This window comes from Bos javanicus, chromosome 14, assembly GCF_032452875.1.
Source record: "Bos javanicus breed banteng chromosome 14, ARS-OSU_banteng_1.0, whole genome shotgun sequence".
Taxonomy (NCBI): Eukaryota; Metazoa; Chordata; class Mammalia; order Artiodactyla; family Bovidae; genus Bos; species Bos javanicus.
This window is the reverse complement of record NC_083881.1, coordinates 73,267,690-73,289,897: the sequence shown is the minus strand read 5'-3', so window position 1 is coordinate 73,289,897 and position 22,208 is coordinate 73,267,690. Positions and strand designations below refer to the sequence as shown.

The following is a 22,208-nucleotide window of genomic DNA, read 5'->3' as shown; positions in this document are numbered from 1 at the left end:
TCCTATGGGGAAAAGGAAGCACCAGGGAAGTATGGAAAAATTGTTTCCTGAATTGAAAGAAGAGACTAGTGTGTGAGGGATTGGTAAAATGGTGAACGTGTTGGTCAGGCGTTCAGAGAACCTGTGTCATGGTCTTGACTCTCACTCACAAGTCAACTCACCTGGGATAGGTAAGTTACAGATCTTTGCAACCTTGGCTTCTACATCTGTAGAAATTCTTAAAGATGTGGGAATACCAGACCACCTTACCTGCCTCCTGAGAAACTGTATGCAGGTCAAGAAGCAACATTTAGAAGCGAACAGGAACAATGAGCTGGTTCAAGATCAGGAAAGGAGTACATCTAAACTATATATTCTTACCTTGCTTATTCAGCTTATATGGAGAGTACATCAGGCAAAATGCTGGGGTGTATGAAGCTCAAGCTGGAATCAAGATTGCTGGGAGAAATACCAATAACCTTAGATATCTAGATGATACCACCCTAATGGCAGAAAGCAAAAAGGAACTAAAGAGCCTCTTGATAAAGGTGAAACAGGACAGCGAAAAAGCTGGTTCAAAACTCAACATTCCAAAAAATGAAGATCATGGCATCTGGTCCCATCATTTCGTGGCAAATAGGGAAAAAATGAAAAAAGTGGCAGACTTTATGTTCTTGGGCTACAAAATCACTGTGATGGAGACTGCAGTCATAAAATTAAAAGATGCTTGCTCCTTGGAAGAAAAGCTTTGACCAACTTGGACAGCATATTCAAAAGCAGACACATCACTTTGCCAACAAAGGTCCATATAATGAAAGCAATGGTTTTTCCAGTAGTCATGTATGGATGTGAGAGTTGGACTATAAAGAGAGCTGAATGCTGAAGAATTGATGCTTTTGAACTGTGGTGCTGGAGAAGACTTTTGAGATTCCCTTGGACAGCAAGGAGATCAAACAGTCAATCCTAAAGGAAATCAACCCTGAATACTCATTGGAAGAACTGATGCTGAAGTTGAAGCTCCAATACTTTGGCCACCTGATGCGAAGAGCCTCTATTTTGGAAAAGACCCTGATGCTGGGAAGGATTGAAGGCAGGAGGAGAAGAGGATGACAGAGGATGAGATGGTTGGATGGCATCACTGATTCAATGGACATGAGTTTGTGCAAACTCCAGGAGACAGTGAGGGGCGGGGAAACTTGGTGTGCTGCAGTCCATGGGGTTGCAAAGAGTTGGACAGGACTGACCGACAGAACAATAACAACAAGAATGAGTTACACTCAACTGGTTGATTTCTAAGGTCCTTCTAGCTCTGACAAATGTCTTCTAAATACTGCCTTTGTTAGGCACTATAGCTGAAATCCTTACCAGAACTATTTGCCATGCTTATTTGTCTGTGATAGATATTTATTCAGTTGTCTGTTTCTCTTAATGGTACAAAATTGTTGCTTAAAGAAATTATTGATTTATTCGTTTATGGCTGTGCTGCGTCTTCCTTGCTTTGCATGGGCTCTCTCTAGTTGCAAGTGGGGCTACTCTTTCTTGCAGTGCTCTGACTTCTCATTGCAGTGGATTCTCTTGTTGCAGAGCACAGGCTCCAGGCGCGGGGCCTCAGTAGTTCTGGCACACAGCCCAGCTGCTCCACAGCCTGCAGAATCCTTCTGGACTAGAGATGGAACCTGTGTCCTCTGTACTGGCATGTGGATTCTTATCCACAGCGCCACCAGGGAAGTCCCTCTTAATGGTAGTCATTGTTTAGTCACTATTACTAAAAGCTTTCTGTTTCATTTTTTGTTTTAAAATACTTTTATCTTGGTTAACTTGAAGAGAAAGGAATTTATTAGGGCATAGGGAAGTGAAAGTGAAAGTTGCTCATTCGTGTCTGACTCTTTGAGACCCCACGGACTGTCCATGGAATTCTCCAGGCCAGAATACCGGAGTGAGTAGCCTTTCTCTTCTTCAGGGGATCTTCTTTACCCAGGGTTGGAACCCAGGTCTCCCGCATTGCAGGTGGATTCTTTACCAGCTGAGCCACAAGGGAAGCCCAAGAATACTGGAGTGGGTAGCCTCCCCCTTCTCCAGCGAAGCCTCCCGACTCAGGAATTGAAGTGGGGTCTCCCACATTGCGGGCAGATTCTTTACCTACTGAGCTATTAGGGAAGCCATATAGGGAATTCCAAAAATAAATACTGTGAGTCCCTTTGTCTTCTGTATTGCTAGGGCTGCCATGACAAACTGGGTGACTTAAAAAATGGAAATATATGTCCTCCCAGTTCTGAAGGCTGGAAGTGCAAGGTCCAGGTGTCTTAGGACTGCTTTGCTCTGAGGCCTCTCTTTCGCTTGTGTGTCAGCATTCTCCTGCCTGTTCACATGGTAGGACCTCTGTGCATGTGCGTTCCTGGTGTCTGTCTGTCTGTCTGTCTTCATCTCTTCTTTTTATAAAGACACTGGTCAGATTGGATAGGGGCCCACCCTAAAGGGGTCATTTTAACTTAATTACCTTTTTAAAGGCCCATCTGGTTGGATGGCATCACCGACCCAATGGACATGACTTTGAGCAAACTCCAAGAGATAGAGAAGAACAGGGAAGCCTGGCATACTGCAGTCCATGGGGTCACGAAGAGTTGGACATGACTTAGGGAGTGAACAACAGCAAGTGTTCGTAGTGAGAAAAGAGGAATGTGAGTTCTTCTCTCCATGTTATTATGCTTATTCAGGGTAAAAGCTATTCCTATTTACATTTGTTACTATTACCATATTAAGTGAAAGCTTTTATTAATTCAGTATAGAGTGCCTGATATCTGCCAGACACTATTTTAGGACTTGAGACTCCATCATTGAAAAAAAAAAAGTATTAGGAATGACAAAATCAGATAAAAACACATTATAAAGTAATGTATATGTATAAATGTGTTTGTGTATGTAAATATCTGTTAAGTGCTTCAGAAAAATCTTCTCACTAAAGAAAATAATGAAAAATTATATATATATATATATATATATATGATTGATAGGCTATTTCATTCTTTGAAATATCTCAAAATTGATTTGTTTATGTGTACCAATGTATTTTTTATTTCATGCCAAATTATATTAAATGGACAATTTAAAGAATTACTCGGAGAAGGCAATGGCCCCCCACTCCAGTACTCTTGCCTGGAAAATCCCATGGACAGAAGAGCCTGGTAGGCTGCAGTCCATGGGGTCGTGAAGAGTCGGACACGACTGAGCGACTTCACTTTCACTTTTCATTTTCATGCATTGGAGAAGGAAATGGCAACCCACTCCAGTATTCTTGCCTGGAGGATCCCAGGGACAGGAGAGCCTGGTGGGCTGCCGTCTATGGGGTCATACACAGTCGGATACGACTGAAGTGACTTAGCAGCAAAGAATTACTAGTATTATAGTCTCAAAGTGAGCTAAACTCATAGTTTAAAAAACAGATTGGCTTGGTTTTGATGAAATAGTTTACTTATTTATCCATCCATACATTTATCCATACATACATGAACTATCTTTGCTTCTCTGAGGTCTCAGTTCAGTTCAGTTCAGTCACTCAGTCGTGTCTGACTCTTTGTGACCCCATGAACCCCAGCACACCAGGCCTCCCTGTTCAACACCAACTCCCAGAGCCTACCCAAACCCATGTCTATTGAGTCAGTGATGCCATCCAACCATCTCATCCTCTGTCGTCCCCTTCTCCTCCTGCCCTCAATCTTTCCCAGCATCAGGGTCTTTTCCAACGAGTCAGTTCTTCGCATCAGGTGGCCAAAGTATTAGAGTTTCAGCTTCAACATCAGTCCTTCCAGTGAACACCCAGGACTGATCTCCTTTAGGATGGGCTGGTTGGATCTCCTTGCAGTCCAAGGGACTCTTAAGAGTCTTCTCCAACACCACAGTTCAAAAGCATCAATTCTTCAGTGCTCTGCTTTCTTTATAGTCCAACTCTCACATCCATACATGACTACTGGAAAAACCATAGCTTTGACTAGACGGGCCTTTGTCAGCAAAGTAATGTCTCTGCTTTTTAATATGCTGTCTAGGTTGGTCATAGCTTTTCTTCCAAGGAGCAAGTGTCTCTAGGTAAGAATAAAGCAGATTCTTTACTGCTGAGCCACCAGGGAAGCCCTTAACAGAGCTTATAGTTATTTGAGAGCCCTTATTTGCCCTTAATAGTGAATCTGCATGAGTTTTAGATCTCTGCCCATTGAAGTGACTGAGAAGTGTTGTATTGTCCTTATATAGGAAGGAATAAACACTGAGTTTGGTGGACGAATCAAGGGGAAAGCAATTCTGTACATGCAAATGAATCATAGCCTTATCTGTATCAGCCCTGACTGATATACCCTTCTACACCCCACTGTTTCACTCCTCTCCCTTTCAGCTGTTTTTTTGCAAGACATCACAGAGTTCATCTGGGGCCAGGTTTTAATTTTGGTATATTGTGAATGACCCTGAAATTTGTTTGTATTTTTCCTCATTACTGTAGATCTATGCATATATCTTTAAGAACATCAAGTCTGTGCAACTGGAAGCGCTGCTCTTATCCTTGCTAAGCATCGTGGTGCTTGTACTGGTTAAAGAGCTGAATGAACAGTTTAAGAGGAAAATTAAAATTGTTCTTCCTGTTGACTTAGTTTTGGTAAGTACAAAATGAACGTTTAACTTTCTTCTATGCAATGCTTGCAACTGCTGTGGATAATGTGCAAAGGCCCACCTTATTGTCCATAGGAACCCACAATTAGTCCTGTCTCTCATTAAAGCAGGACAAATTTGGCTATACATTCATGTAAAGACAGGAAATATTTTGAGTCAATAATTTAAAAGAGGCACACATGTTTCTAATTTTTGCAGAATTTCTCATATGCTTGTATATTTTCAGATAAATAAAAGAACATATAGCCTAAAATTCTAAATATGGAGACATTTCTAAGGATGAGACTCAAAAGATCTCTGGCATGATTCTCCATAAAGCAATAAAAAGTGAAACCACATCTTTTTGATATGGCATCTATATGCTGCATAAAGTATTATCAATCAATAAATGTCCATTAATGGTTGATAAATTTTTTATATTTACTGACCTAATTTTTCTTTGTTGAAAGGATATTCTCATAATTTTCAGTGGCCAAGGCTGATTCTCTGAGATATTTTTGTTGCTGTACTTGGCAAAGCAACAAATTGTACTTTACTCCTAAGGCTTATGAAATTAAAAAATACATTTTGAAATTTTAAGAGCCTCTAATGGGAACTCTTTTAAAAAATTATATTTATTTATTTTTGCTTGATTGATGATTGCTGTACAATATTGGTTTGACTTTTGCCATACATCAACATGAATCGGCCATAGGTATACATATGTCCCCTCCCTCTTTAAACTCCCTCCCATCTCCCACTCTTTCCCACCCCTCTAGGTTGTTACAGAGCCCTGGTTTGACTTTCTGATGGGAACTCTTAACTAAACAAAGCATTACACTGAAAATAAAATATTAAGCAAACCAGTCTTCTAATTTACTTATTATTAATTGGCTTTAGTTTCTTTTTATTGGTGATAAGTAGTGTCTAAATAATTTCACCTATTGAAATATTACTTCATACTATTGAAATAGTATAGGTTTTATTTATATGAACGTAAGGCTCAGTTTAGTTGCTCAGTTGTGTCCGACTCTTTGTGACCCCATGGACTGCAGCACAGCAGGCCTCCCTGTCCATCACCAACTCCTGGTGTTTACTCAAACTCGCGTCCATCGAGTTGGTGATGTTGTCCAACCATCTCATCTTCTGTCGTCCCCTTCTCCTCCCACCTTCAATCTTTCCCAGCATCAGGGTCTTTTCTAATGAGTCAGTTCTTTGCATCAGGTGGCCAAAGTATTGGAGTTTCAGCTTCAACATCAGTTCTTCCAATGAATATTCAGGACTGATTTCCTTTAGGATGGACTGGTTGGATCTCCTTGCAGTCCAAGGGACTCTCAAGAGTCTTCTCCAGCACCACAGTTCAAAAGCATCAATTCTTCGGTGCTCAGCTTTCTTTATAGTCCAACTTTCACATCCATGGATGACTACTGGAAAAACCATAGCTTTGACTAGATGGACCTTTGTTGACAAAGTAATGTCTTTGCTTTTTAATACGCTCTCTAGGTTGGTCATAACTTTCCTTCCAAGGAGTAAGCGTCTTTTAATTTCATGGCTGCAGTCACCATCTGCAGTGATTTTGGAGCCCAGAAAAATAAACTCAGCCACTGTTTCCACTGTTTCCCCATCTGTTTCCCATGAAGTGATGGGACCAGATGCCATGATCTTTGTTTTCTGATTGTTGAGCTTTAAGCCAACTTTTTCACTCTCCTCTTTCACTTTCAAGGGGATCTTTAGTTCTTCACTTTCTGCCATAAGGGTGGTGTCATCTGCATATCTGAGGTTATTGATATTTCTCTCAGCAGTCTTGATTCCAGCTTGTACTTCCTCCAGCCCAGCGTTTCTCATGATGTACTCTGCATATAAGTTAAATAGGCAGGGTGACAATATACAGCCTTGACGTACTCCTTTTCCTATTTGGAACCAGTCTGTTGTTCCATGCCCAGTTTTATCTGTTGCTTCTTGACCTGCATACAGATTTCTCAAGAGGCAGGTCAGGTGGTCTGGTATTTCCATCTCTTTCAGAATTTTCCACAGTTTGTTGTGATCCACGCAGTCAAAGGCTTTGACATAGTCAATAAAGCAGAAATAGATGTTTTTCTGGAACTCTCTTGCTGTTTCGATGATCGAATAGATGTCAGCAGTTTGATTTCTGGTTCCTCTGCCTTTTCTAAATCCAGCTTGAACATCTGGAAGTTCACAGTTCATGTATTGTTGAAGCCTGGCTTGAAGAATTTTGAGCATTACTTTGCTAGCGTGTGAGTGCAGCACTTTCACAGCATCATCTCACCTACAATGGGATTCATGGGTATATACATGGATACTTTTGCCCCAGCACCCAAACTCCAAACACATCTCCACTTTTCACCCACACAGCTGTCCCTTGGCCTTTCCTTGGACCATGCTGGAGGGGGAGACCTGGGGAAGGTATCTGGAAGCAGACTTTGGCAGGAAATTATAGATTCCTGGGAATTCAGTGTATGATACAGAAATATGAGGTTTGAGTTAGGTACCTCCCTTTGTCCCCACAAAACTCCCACTTTATGGGAAGAGTTACAGTTGGAAGATGGCAGGTTAGAACCTTCTAAAGCACTGTCTGAAAGACAAAGTTAGTGACTTAAGTTACTTAATTGTAATATCGGCTCTGTGTATTGAACACCATGCATTCTTCCATTTTCAATAAGGATTCAGCATCTTGTGGCTATGGTATATTTTCTTTTACAGCTCACAGTATTTTCTGATGATGTAAATATTTCATGAAAATTATTAGCAATTAAAATGTATTAACTGGCTTAGAATTTTTTGAATACATTCTGATTTTTGAAATCAGAAATTTTTGAATACTTCTGATTCCAACCTAATAGCCTGAGTTTTTTACTACTACTGTATTTAGAAAGTACAATTATGTCATAATATTTATAAAGTTTGAAACTATCACCTGTCAAGTTTTATTGCCTTTAAAAAAATTCTCAAGTCTCCTTTGTTTTTTAAGTCTATTTAATGTTTTAAGAAATCTTATAAATTCAGTTAAATATCACAAAGAAGAGAAATATACAGTAAAAATCCCTACAAAGTAATATTATTGGACATTGTTAGATATTCCTTATTTTGCTAGTGTGTGTTTTAATACCTTTTTTCTGACCATGTATATGGTAAATTTATACTTTAGGTAATTAATGTGTTTCTTTTTAACAAAAAAGCATAGTATAGAAATGATTAAACAGATATCAAACGGATAGATAACCATGCGAAATTTCCAGTACCTATTAAATAATCAAAAGAATGAAGACAATGTGAAAATGGATGGAAAACATTAAGTTAATATGACTGGTGAGAACAAGTCCTGAACAGAATTCTGAACAGACATTTTAAAGGGGACTGTGGATACTTGCAGAGAACACATGGCCTTGCTTGCCGTGTGTCATACAATAGAGGGTCAGGCTCCTTAAACTCCAGGGAGGTAATTCAAAAAATATTGGGTTCAACACATTATTAACTAGCATGTTTTTCTCCAAGAAATAGCAAAACCTCAAAATTCAAGATTATTCAAGGAGACTGTAAATCATCAATTACTAACCTACATTAGGAATATTGATGCAGCATCTTAAACTCTTTGGTGACTACTCCAATGAAAGGAAAATGTTCTGTGTTAAAACATTCTTTCATATCATGAGAGACAAGTATTTAGGTAGGACTGTGGTATGTGCGCACACACACACACACACACACACACAAACACACATTCATATATTCTGTATTCTGCACCCCCTCAGAATCAGACATAATTGGGTTGCTATAATTGGAAAGGATATAATAAAAGTTGTATTATTGTAACACCATTTAATTTTTGAGACTGCAGATTAAGTGCTCTCAAATCTCAGAGGGATTTTTTAATTTACATATTTCCTTAGTTTTTAAAAATTTGTGCAACTGCTATATTACTCTTGATAATCATGGAGCACATGAATAATGTTTGCTTTCAAAAATAGTTTTAAGATGTTCGAGAGACAGGAATAATTTTATTTTTCTCTTTTTCAAATGGAACCACACAGATGATTGCTGCATCTTTTACTTGTTATTGTACCAATATGGAAAACACATACGGATTAGAAGTAGTTGGTCATATTCCAAAAGGGTAATGTAGTCTTTTTTCTTTCTCTCTTTCCTTTTGTTTGTTGATGGAGGAAGCAAATAGGGAGTAAGTGGGTATGAATTTTATTTCTTTCAAAGGCTATATGTGGTGCAAAATTCTAGTTAATTTCTATTTTACAGTGATAGAAGCAGTTCACAATAAAGAAAAATAACTTCTTAAAGTGTGTATCTATTATTTGAAAAGTTGATAACTATTTTTTACAGTATTGCTTCAAGTAAAAGATTTGGAGATTATTAATGCACATCACTTGAAAAAGAAAGCAGAACACTGAATTTCCAAATTAGAGTCATGCTCTAGTCTTCCCTCTTCCACTCACACATTCCTATGACTATTTTTATTTCACTTAAAATATAGTAAAAATACACAAGCATCATCTGAAATAGCAAACATATAGACATGAATGGTGTGTACTGGTGAAAGACAGTGGAAATAGAAAAGAGAGCATGTTTCCCACCTGTCTTAAAGCCTTCCTTTGGACATGAAGAGAAGATTAACAAAAGGAAGACGTGTTCACCCTGAAAATACAAAATAGTTTTCCAAATATAGCCTGAAAGAAAGCAACATCATCTTAGGGGAGAAAGAGGATGTCTTATGAATTATTCTCTTTTAATGGGCTGTGCTATATACCAATATTTATAGATTTGGGGCAAAATTAGAGTTGTTGGCTTCTCTATATTTTTATCTTCCAGACATAGGCCAATAGTGATTATTGGAATCATCTTGTGTTTTCTGAAGGGTTCTCTACTTTACCTTCAAATTCAGTTTATTGTTTTTTTATTCCTATAGGTTAATTTGTCATTATTAATAATTAGGCAAGCTTGATTTTCATGAAACAAAATTTCGTATAGTTTGAAACACTTTTATGTATATATCTTAGGGCCTGTAATGGTACAAATCAGTTTGACTTAGGGTTAAACTTGAGGGAGTGGCCAAAAATACCTTGCCTCTCCTTCATCTAGTCTAGTTATCCTTTATTTTGAGTGACTTTTACAAACTCATCTTCTTAAAGAATCATAGAAAAAGTATGGCATTGATAAGAGATGGAGCTAAGGTTGAATCCCAGCTCTACCATCACTTTGTGATTAAGATACATTTTTAAGAATGTTTTCTTCTCTATACATTACACTCATGGTACTTGATGTGGGGATTGTGGGGAGAATTTAATAAAACTGCTACTGTGAAAGTGCTGAGCATTCAGTTTACATGCTCAGTATTACATCAATGTAAATTATTTCCCCCTTTTCTTCTACTGTTGCCCCAGAGCGATTTTTCTTTAAAGAGAGGAGGTAAGTGTCACATAGCATCATCAGGGATAAATAAACAATGATACTTTGGCTCAAGTGGTTTTCAAAAAAAAAAAGACAATAGGTATTAGTTGGAAGAAATATTTTAAACAGTTGTTTAAAACTGAGAAACAGAAGTTGCATAAGCCTTGTAGCCTTATCCACCAGAGGGCAGACAGAAGAAGCAGGAAGAACTACAATCCCACAACTTCAAGAACAAAAACCACAACCACAGAAAGTTAATCAAAATGAAAAGCCAGAGGATTTTGTTCCAGGTGAAGGAACAAGATAAAATCAAACTAAAAGAACAATTAAATGAAGTGGAGAGGGCAAGCTTCCAAAAAAAGAGTTCAGAATGATAGTAAAGATGATCCGAGATCCTGGGAAAAGAATGGAGAAGATGCAAGAAATGTTTACCAAAGACCTAGAAGAGCTAAAAGACAAAGAAATGGAGATGAAAAATCCACTAGAAGGAATCAATAGCAGAATAACTGAGGAAGAAGAATGGATAAGTGACCTGAAAGACAAAATGGTGGAAATCATTGCAGCAAAGCAGAATATAGAAGAAAGAATGAAAAGAAATGAAGACAGCCTAAGAGACTTCTGAGACAACATTAAATGCACCAGCATTCAAATTATAAGGGTGCCAGAAGGGGAAGAGAGAGAGAAAGCACCTGAAAAAATATTTGAAGAGATAATGGTTGAAAACTTCCCTAACATGGGAAAGGAAATAATCAACCAAATCCTTGAAGTGCAGAGAGTCCTAGTTAGGATAAACCCAAGGAGGAATACACCAAGACACATAGCAATCAAACTGACAAAAATTTGAGACAAACATAAAATGTTAAAAGCAACAAGGGAAGAATGACATATCCCCTTGTATGTTTTATGTATTATCAGCTGATTTGTCAACCAGAATTCTACAAGTCAGAAAGGGATGGAACAATGTATTTAAGGTGATGAAAGGGAAGAACTTACAACCAAGAATACTCTACCCAGCATGACTTTGTTCAGATTTGATGGAGAAATCAAAAGTTTTACAGACAAACAAAAATTAAGAGAATTCACTAGTACCAAATCAGCTTTACAGCAAATGCTAAAGGTACTCTAGGCACAAACTTAAGACAAGGAAAAGATTTACACATATAAACCCAGAACAATTAAGAAAATGGTAATAAGATCATACATGTTGATACTTACCTTAAATGTAAATGGATTAGATGCGCCAACCAAAGGCAATGGATTTGCTGGGTGGATTAAAAAAAGACCCATATGTATGCTGTCTATAGAAGACCCACTGCAGACCTAGGGACACTCACAGACTGAGAGTAAAGGAATGGGAGAATGTATTCTATGCACGTGGAAATTGTAATAAAATTGGAGCAGCAATACTCATATCAGAAAAAATAGGCTTTAAAGCAAAGGCTGTTGTAAGAAGCAAGGAGGACACTACATAATGATCAATAATTCAATCCAAGAAAAAGATAAAACAATTATAAATATATATGCACCCAACATAGGAGCACCTCAAAACAGAACCCATTTGCAGAGCAGCAGTGGAGATGCAGACATAGAGAAAAGACTTGTGGACTAGAGGAGGGGGACAAACTGAGAGAATAGTGTGTAAATATACACATTACCAATGTAAAATAGAGGGCAAGTGGGAACTTGCCGTGTGACATGGGGAGCTCAACGAAGTGCTCTGTGACAAACCAGACGGGTGGGATGGGGTGGAAGATGGGAAGGGGGCTCAGGAGGGAGGGGACATGTGTATGCCTGTGGCTGATTCATATTGATGTACAGCAGAAACCAACACAATATTGTAAAGCAATTGTCCTCCAATTAAAAAAAACACAAACGTGGCAGCTAAACAATATGCTACTAAATAAGCAATGGATCACTGAAGAAATCAAAGAAGAAATTTAAAAACTAGAGACAATAAAAACAAAAGTTAAACCTTCCAAAACCTATGCTGCTGCTAAGTCGCTTCAGTCATGTCCAACTCTGTGTGACCCCATAGACGGCGGCCCACCAGGCTCCCCGTCCCTGGGATTCTCCCAAAATCTATGGGATGCTGCAAAAGCAGTTCTAAGAAAGAAGTTTATAGCAATATACTCCTACCACTCTTACCTCAAGAAACAAGAAAAAAAGCCTAACCTTACACTTAAAACAACTAGAGAAAGAACAAATAAAACCTGAAGTTAAGTAGAAGGAAATAAATCATAAAGATCAGAGCAGAAATTAATGAAATAGAGACAGAGAAAATAATTGTAAATACTGATGAAACTAAGAGATGGTTCCTTGACAAGCAAAATTGATAAACCTTTAGCCAGACTCATCAAGAAAAAAAAAAGGGAGAAGACTCAAATCAATAAAATTAGTAGTGAAAAAAGTTACAACTGACTCCGCAGAAATACAAAGGATCATAAAAGACTACTGTGAACAACTGCGTGCTAATAAAATGGATGACCTTGAAGAAATGGACATATTCTTAGAAAGATACGGTCTCCCAAGACTGAATCAGGAAGAATCAGAAAATATGGCAGACCAGTCACAAACACTGAAATTACAACTGGGAATAAAAAAACTCCCACCAAACAAAAGTCCAGGCCCTGATGGCTTCACAGTCAAATTCTATCAAACATTTAGGAAGAGCTAACACCTATCCTTCTGAAACTGTTTCAAAAAATTGCAGAGGAAGGAACATTTCCAAACTCATTTTATGAGGCCACCATCACCCTGATACCAAAATCAGAAAAGGATACCACGAAAAAAGAAAATTACAGGCCAATATCACCGATGACCATAGATGCAAAAATTCTCAACAAAATACTAACAATCTGAATCCCACCATACATTAAAAAGATCATGCCCATTGATCAAATGGGCTTCATACCAGGGATGCAAGTATTTTTCAAGATCTACATATCAGTCAATGTGATAAACCACAATAAATGAAGAATAAAAAACGCATGATCATCTCAATTAATCAAAAAAGGTTTTGATAAAATTCAGCACCCATTTTTGCTAAAAGGTCTCCAGAAAGTGGGCATAGAGAGACTAACATCATAGTCAACAGTGGAAATCTGAAAGTATTTCCTCAAAGATCAGGAAGAAGACAAGAATCCCACTCTCATCACTTTTATCGAACATAGTTTGGAAGTCCAATCCATGGTAATCAGAGAAGAAAAAGAATAAAAGGAATCCAAATGGGGAAAGAAGAAGTAAAACAGTCATTGCTTGCAGATGACATGATGCTATACACAGAAGATCCTAAAGATGCTACCAGAGAGCTACTGGAAATCATCAGTGAATTTGGTAGATTACAAAATCTACCAAATTTGTAATCTGCAGGTTACAAAACTAACAGAGACATCACTTTGCCAACAAAGGTTCGTATGGTCAAAGCTATGGTTTTCCAGTAGGCATGTATGGATGTGAGAGTTGGACCATAGGGAAGGCTGAGCACTGAAGAATAAATGCTTTTGAACTGTGGTGTTGGAGAAGACTCTTGGGAGTCCCTTGGACTGCAAGGAGATCCAACCAGTCCATCCTAAAGGAAATCAGTCCTGAATATTCATTGGAAGGACTGATGTTGAAGCTGAAACTCCAATACTTTGGCCACCTGATGCGAGGAGCTGACTCATTTGAAAAGACCCTGATGTTGGGAAAGATTGGAGGTGGGAGGAGAAGGGGATGACAGAGGATGAAATGGTTGGATGGCATCACCGACTCAATGGACACGAGTTTGAGCAAACTCTGGGGGGTAGTGAGGGACAGGGGAGCTGGCTGCAGTGCGGTCCATGGGGTCGTAAAGAGTCAGATACAACTGAGCAACTGAACAACAAGAAAGATTTGCAAGTTACAAAATTAATACACAGAAATCACTTGCATTTCTATACATTAACAATGAAATATTAGTAAGAGAAATTCAAGAAACAATTCCATTTATTATCACACCAAAAAGAATAAAATACCTAGGAATAAGCTTATTTGAAGAGACAAAAGACCTATACTCAGAAAACTATAAGATGCTGATGAAAGAAATCAAAGACACAAAGAGATGGAAAGATATAACATGTTTGTAGATTAGAAGAATCAATATTGGCAAAATTACCATACTACCCAAGGCAATCTACAGATTCAATGCAATCCCTATCAAGTCACCAGTGGCATTTTTCACAGAAGTAGAACAAAAAATCTTAAAATTTGTATGGAGATGCAGTAGACCCAGAATGGCCAAAGCAATCTTGAGAAAGAAAAACAGAGCTCAAAGAACCATGTGCCCTGATTTCAGATTATACTACAAATCAAAACAGGATAGGACTAGAATAAAAATAGAAACATTAATGGAACAGGATTGAAAGTGCAGAAATAAACTCACACACTTCTGGTCAATTAATCTATGACAAAGGAGGCAAGACAACATAATGTTGGAAAGATGGTCTCTTCAACAAATGGTACTGGGAAAATTGGACAGCGACATGTAAAAAATGAAATTCGTGTGCTGTGTGTTTAGTTGCTTAGTTATGTCCAACCCTTTGCTACCCCATGGACTGTAGTTCACCAGGCTCCTCTGTCCATGGGGATTCTCCAGGCAAGAATACTGGAGTGGGTTCACATGCCCTTTTCCAGAGATGCAACCTAGAGATCTAACTCAGGTCTCCCACATTGCAGGCAGATTCTTTACCTGAGCCACCAGGGAAGCCCAAGAATACTGCAGTGGGTAGCCTATCCCTTCTCCAGGGGATCTTCCTGATCTAGGATCAACCCAGGGTTTCCTGTTTTGCAGGTGGATTATTTACTAGCTGAGCTACCAGGGAAGTCCTGGAGTGGGTTGCCATGCCCTCCTCCAGGGGATCTTCTCCACCCAGGGACTGAACCCAGGTCTCCCACATAGCAGGTGAATTCTTTACCTTCTGAGCCACCAGCAAAGCCCACATGTTAAAAAGTGAAATTAGATCATTCTTTGACACCATATAGAAAAATAAGCTCAAAATGGTTTCAGTTCAGTTCAGTCCAGTCGCTCAGTCATGTCCGACTCTTTGCGACCCCATGAATTGCAGCACGCCAGGCCTCCCTGTCCATCACCAACTCCCAGAGTTCACCCAGACTCACGTCCATCGAGTCAGTGATGCCATCCAGCCATCTCATCCTCTGTCGTCCCCTTCTCCTCCTGCCCCCAATCCCTCCCAGCATCAGAGTCTTTTCCAATGAGTCAACTCTTCGCATGAGGTGGCCAAAGTACTGGAGTTTCAGCTTTAGCATCATTTCTTCCAAAGAAATCCCAGGGCTGATCTCCTTCAGAATGGACTGGTTGGATCTCCTTGCAGTCCAAGGACTCTCAAGAGTCTTCTCCAACACCACAGTTCAAAAGCATCAATTCTTCGGCGCTCAGCCTTCTTCACAGTCCAACTCTCAAATCCATACATGACCACTGGAAAAAAAATAGCCTTGACTAGACGGACCTTTGTTGGCAAAGTAATGTCTCTGCTTTTGAATATGCTATCTAGGTTGGTCATAACTTTCCTTCCAAGGAGTAAGCGTCTTTTAATTTCATGGCTGCAGTCACCATCTGCAGTGATTTTGGAGCCTAAAAAAATAAAGTCTGACACTGTTTCCACTGTTTCCCCATCTATTTCCCATGAAGTGATGGGACCAGATGCCATGATCTTCGTTTTCTAAATGTTGAGCTTTAAGCCAACTTTTTCACTCTCCACTTTCACTTTCATCAAGAGGCTTTTGAGTTCCTCTTCACTTTCTGCCGTAAGGGTGGTGTCATCTGCATATCTGAAGTTATTGATATTTCTCCCGGCAATCTTGATTCCAGCTTGTGTTTCTTCCAGTCCAGATCTAAATATGACAATGAACACTATAACATTCCCAGAGGAAAACATAGGCAGAGCACTCTGATGTAAATCACAGCACTATCTTTTTTAATCTGTCTCCCAGAATAATGGAAATAAAAACAAAAATATGCAAATAAGATGTACTTAAACTCAAAACTTTTGCTTAGCAAAGGAAACAATAAAGAAAACGAAAAGACAGCACACATACTGGGAAAAAATATTTGCTAAGAATGTGACTGACAACGAATTAGTTTCCAACACTTACCAATAGCTCGTGATACTTAACAGCATTAAAATAAATAATCCAGTTTAAAAATGGGCAGAAGACCTAAATAGACATTTCTAAAAAGAAGATATACCGATGACCAAGAAGCACATGAAAAGATGTTCAACATCACTAATTACTAGACAAAAGCAATTCAAAACTTCAGTGAAATATCATCTCACACCAGCCAGAATTTGTTGTTATTTAGTCACTCCATCGTGTCCGACTCTTTGTGACCCCGTGGACTGCAGCATGCCAGGCTTCCCCTGACCATTTTCCAGCCAGAATGGTCATCATCAAACCACAATGGTCATCCACAAACAGTAAATGCTGGAGAGGCTGTGGAGAGAAGGGAACCCGCCTACACTGTTGGTGTGAATGTAACATGGTACTGCCACTATGTAGCACAGTATGGAGGTTCCTTAAAAATCTAAAAACAGAGCTGCCATATGACCCTGCAGTCCCACTCCTGGGGATATATCTGGAGCAAAATATAATCTGCAAGGGTACATGCACCCTGTGTTCATTGCAGCACTGTATACACTAGCCAAGAAATGGAAGCAACCTAAATGTCTATTGACAGTAATGGATAATTGTATGTGTATACAATGAAATATTACTCAGCCATTAAAAGGAATGAAATAATGTCATGTGCGGCAACATGGAAGGGCCTAGAGATTGTCATAGTGAATGAAGTAAGTCAGATAGAGAAGGAGAAATATTGTATGATATTCTTTATATGTGGAATCTAAAAAAAAAAAATGATACAAATGTACTTACAGAACAGAAAGAGACTCACAAACTTAAAGAAGAAACTTATGGTTGTTTGGGGGAAAGATTGGGGAAAGGGTAGTTAAGGAGTTTGGCATGGGCATGTACACGCTGCTCTATTTAACATGGGTAACCAGCAAAGACCTTCCGTAGCACATGGAACTCTGCTCAATATTAGCGGCAGCCGGGATGGGAGGGGAGTTTGGGAAAGAGTGGATACATATGTATGTATGGCTGAGTCCTTTTGGGTCCCACCTGAAATTATCACAGTGTTGTTAGTCTGCTACACTGCAATAAAAAATAACAAAAAGTAAAACTGAGAAACAGTGTTAGCTCTTATGTGGTCCCATGTTTTGCAACAGAGGGTAGATGGAGCCTATATAGATATTTTTCATAAGATGTGGTACATAGAGTCACAAAATAAAATTCAACTAAGTACATTTAGAGGTCTATTGGGTTTATTCAATAATTCCTTAATTGAGCAGCAGCCCATCTATCAAATCGAAAGGAGCTCTGAAGAGCTAAACAAAATAAAAGGTGTTATAGTCAGAAGGAGGACAGGAAAAGGGAGTTTTTAGCAGAGTGGATTGTTTCAGGTAAGTTCACCTTCCTATGGGGTATGGAAGGGCACATTACCTCACTGGTGTTGACCAGGTGATTCCAGGCTGACTGACTCAGGTTACATTCCTGGAATAAGGTGAAACTTCACTTAAGTTAGGCATTAATTCTTGATTTGCTTACGTGGGGCTTAGCACGAATGACTCCACAGTGGGTCTCTTGTCTCTTTTTTTAACAATCATTAAGTGCACCATGAAAGGATCAAGTTAAAAACATAATTAACTCAATGGTAAACTTAAGGATTGGCTCAAAGAATCACAGCTCACAGTAGACTAGTGTTTGCATACAGCACTGTGGCATTCAAGGCAGGAAACACAGTTTCCAGTGCCAGCCACATAAATGTTTCAAAAGATTCAATAAAAGAATGTTCCAAATGTGCTTTTGTTCTGATGCAGGAAGTTTTTGTTGAGTCGAAGTTTCTGTGCTATAACTTAAATTTCCTGGGAGTAAATGCAAGTTAAATGCGTGGTGCTCTCTCTTTGGTGTTCTTTGAGATTTTGCTTTTCTCCAAAAAAACGTGGAGAATCAAAGGCTTCTAAGGGCAAGCTTCTTGGTTTTCTCAGGGGTGTTTCATGCATTTTGTGTCAACTTCAGAGTCATTACCATAGTTGAATTCGCTGCAAGTTGTTAAAGAAATTACATGTGAGTTGATGAGTTCCGTATGGTCTTTCTTTCACAGAATTCCTCCACCTCGAGCTCCCCCAATGAACATCCTCTCTGCGGTCATCACTGAAGCCTTTGGAGTGGCACTTGTAGGCTATGTGGCCTCATTGGCTCTTGCACAAGGGTCTGCCAAAAAATTCAGATATTCAGTTGATGACAATCAGGTGTAGTATGTCCCAGTCCCTCTCCACACCTCTCCATAGCTACTGTATCATTTTGACGTGTACTCCCAGATGCTGAAAATGTTGACCTTATGAAAAATACAGCTCTCCTAAGTGTGTAACAAGAATGGGTAGGACAAACTGAAACAAAAATCTGTAAATCATTGATAGAAAGGTGAAAATTTGAGCTTCGTGGGTTGGTTATGGTACACTTTTGTTTTTAAATAGAGGGATATCTTGATGTTCCTTGTGTTTTTAGGAGAAAATCTAAATATATTTATGATTGCCTGCCAACTTTTAAAAAAAGTTCAGATTTCAAAGTACAAATAACAGTATTACTCTTCTCAGTAAAAAATCAAAGGATGAAAGGGTTTCTTAGCATACAAAGGATGAAGATTTTATTGAGACTGTTTCTGAATCTATTTCTGCTAGTGTTTGGTCTCAAACCCCATGGCCCTACATTCCTACACAGGTCTGCACACATAGCTGTGCAGTAGTGGTTAGAAGGCCAAAGTACCTATGTCTAAATCTCACTCTGAAATGGTTTCTATGCCGCAGTTTTCTCATCTGTAAAAAAGCAGATTTATTCATTCAACAGATTTGTTTTGAACCCTACTGTATAGCAGACACCAGTCTAGGAACAAGGGATACAATGGTGCATAACACAGACCATGTCTTTATTCATCTCAAAATCTCCCAGTGGCTTCCCATAGTACTTAGATTAAAAGCCTATTGCCAAGGCTTCCAAGGCCCTACCTGACCTTGCTACCATCCCTTTTCCTCTATGATCTCATATTTTTTTTGTAGCCTGTTCCAGCCTCACTTCCTTCCTTGTTTTTTTCTTGAGTTTACTAGCTACGTTGCTAGCTCAAGATGTCTGTACTCACTGTTCCCTTTTCCAGAAATTCTATACCCTCAAGTAGCTGCATTCCTCCTTTATTTAAATATTTCCTTCTTAGAGAGGCCTTTCTTGGTAAGCTAAAATCCTAATCTCCAAAACTTATCCACTCTCTGTTTTACTTTCTGTATTCATCTTCTTTATTGGTAGCATCCCTCCACTAGAACACCAGTCTGTGAGGGCAGGGTTTTTTATCTGTGTTCCTGGCAACAGCAGAAGCAGAAAAGTATTAGGAAGCTTCTGCAGGAATCCAGGTGACATCCGATGACTTGGACCAGGATGTAACAATGAAGGAGATGGGAATTGGATAGATTATGAATTGGATGTGGGCACCATCTGGGCAAAGGGGAAGTCAAGACTCTGTCTAAAGCTTTTGGCCCAAACATATAGAGCTTGAGGTAGGGAAGGGTGTGGGAGGACCAGAGTGGGAGTATGTGGAGCAATAGTCTGATTAATTAAGCTTGGGATAACTGTTAACCATTCAAATGAAAATGCTGAGTAATAGGTTGCCTATATCAGTCTGGAGTTCAAAAGAGTGGTCTAGGCTTGGAGATATAAATATGGCAGCTGTCAACATGTTTTTGGGTAGCTCAGAATAGAGAAAGAAGTGGTTCGATATTTGCGATTGTTTGTATGAGAAGGGGCCACAGAGGAGGCTGAGAAGTGGTGGCCAGGGAGGTCGGAGGAAACCAGGAGGGTGAGAGGCTCAAGAAGGACCAGGAAGGAGGCTTTAAGGCAGAGAATGTGAGCGATTGTGTCAAATGCCACTTTTACTGCCAGGGGAGGTAGGAATTAACCATTGGATTTAGCACTCTGGAGGTGATAGGTGGAGTGGTGGGAACAAAACCCTTTATTGTAGTAACTTGAAACCTGAGTAATTGGCAACGGATACAGTAAATACCTTGTGTTTCCCTGTAAAGTTGTTATTGTTACAAGGATCAAATGAGTAAAGGGCTCAGAGCAGTTTCTGGCTCACTGTAAGCACTCAATAAATGTTAGCTATTGTTAGAATGATGGTTAAATTACAACTAGTGGAGAGAACAGAAATAGAGTACAAAAGACGTCTCATTCTATGACAAGCTTTATCTGTGGCCTCTAAATTTTGGGCTTCCCAGGTGGCACGGTGGTAAGAATCCACCTGTCAGTGCAGGAGACGCTAGCAATGCAGGTTCCATCCCTGGGTCAGGAAGATTGCATGAAGTAGGAAATGGCAACCCACTCCAGTGTTCTTGCCTCAATAAACAGACTCCTCCATGGACAGAGGAGTCTGGTCGGCTATAGTCCATGGTGTCGCAAAGAGTTGAGCATGACTGAGCACAGCTCACACTCACACACACACACACACACATACACGCTGAAAGTGGATTGTGATTAGGAAATGATACATTTCTCTGTTATCATTCCTATAGGAATTCCTGGCCCATGGCCTCAGCAACGTGATTGCTTCATTCTTCTTCTGTATACCAAGTGCGGCTGCCATGGGAAGAACTGCTGGCCTGTACAGCACAGGAGCAAAGACACAGGTAACTTCATTCTTCAACAGGCACAGAAGGACTGAGAAGGAGAGGAGTGCGCGTCTCTCTAAATTCCTGAGACTATTGCTATTTCTTCAGTCTCTTAAAACTAGCATCAAGGCAGTTTATCTGTTCTCTTTCTTAGAAACGATCCTTGAGAAGCTGAATGAGCAGAAAAAAGGGGAAAAAGTCCTGTACTAGCGGTAGTTTTCTTGTCAGTCGTTGAGCAAAAGCTCCCTCTAGTGGTGCCTCTGATTTTCTTTTTGCTAATCTAACCCGTCAGTTTGAAATTTTAAAATCTTAGTTCATTTCCTTTAAATAGAATGAAAACCGTTGTTGCAACATCAGTCCTTGATACTGACATTCCTGTCTATAGAAATGTACAAGTATATGAATGAATAATACAATGTCTATGCACATTTTGGCTTAATGAAACAATTGTGTGTTTTAGGAACTCAAATCAATTTGACATTTTAGAGCCTCCTGTACACTAGTTATTATGCTGGATACTAGTAAGATATCATGAGAAGGCAATGGCACCCCACTCCAGTGCTCTTGCCTGGAAAATCCCATGGACAGAGGAGCCTGGTAGGCTACAGTCCATGGGGTCGCCAGGAGTTGGACACGACTGAGCGACTTCACTTTGACTTTTCACTTTCATGTATTGGAGAAGGAAATGGCAACCCACTCCAGTGTTCTTGCCTAGAGAATCCCAGGGACGGGGAGCCTGGTGGGCTGCCGTCTATGGGGTCGCACAGAGTTGGACACGACTGAAGTGACTTAGCAGCAGCAGTAAGATATCAATGGTGATAATTAAGATGATTCTGTGATGGTGAGGATGGTGGTGGTGGTGGTGGAAGCATATATTGAGTTATATGCCAGGAATTGCATGTCATGCTTTTTTAAATAAATGAACTTTAATATTTTAAGAAACTCAATGAAGGAGGCATAATTATTATCAAAGGTTTCCACATGAGAACATTCAGGAAAAGAGGGTTAAACTAACTTACCTAGGTCACGGAGCTAGGAAGTGGCAGAGCTGAGATTTTAATCCAGATAGATGTACTCCAAATCTTGCATTCTTAACCACTGTTCTATACAAGGAAATTCATGTGTGTGTTTATTTAATAAATTAACATGAACAGCTAACCATTGTTAAAACAATTCATGCATATTTTATTTTATTTTTAGGACTTTTAAATTTTATTATTTGGCGGTGATGGGTCTTTGTTGCTGCACACAGGCTTTCTCTAGTTGCAGTCGGTGGGGGGCGCTCTTTGTCGCCCTGCGTGGGCTCCGCACTGCAGCGGCTTCTCTTGCTGCAGAGCGTGCGCTCTAGACATGGGCTTCAGGAGTTGCAGCACGTGGGCTCAGGAGTTGTGGCCCACAGCTTTGTTGCTCTGCGGCATGTAGGATCTTCTTGGA

The 22,208-nt window shown here is 39.5% G+C and overlaps 1 protein-coding gene across 2 annotated transcripts in view; it reads left to right on the top strand.

The window, feature by feature from the left end:
* Positions 1-22,208, top strand: part of SLC26A7 (solute carrier family 26 member 7) — a 180,511-nt gene that overhangs the window by 83,069 nt on the left and 75,234 nt on the right. For both annotated transcript variants that reach the window (XM_061439400.1, XM_061439399.1), the window contains exons 6-9: positions 4,466-4,618; positions 8,661-8,743; positions 18,227-18,374; positions 20,679-20,792. In XM_061439400.1, the coding sequence (XP_061295384.1) occupies positions 4,466-4,618; positions 8,661-8,743; positions 18,227-18,374; positions 20,679-20,792 (498 nt within the window). The remainder of the gene's footprint in view (positions 1-4,465; positions 4,619-8,660; positions 8,744-18,226; positions 18,375-20,678; positions 20,793-22,208) is intronic.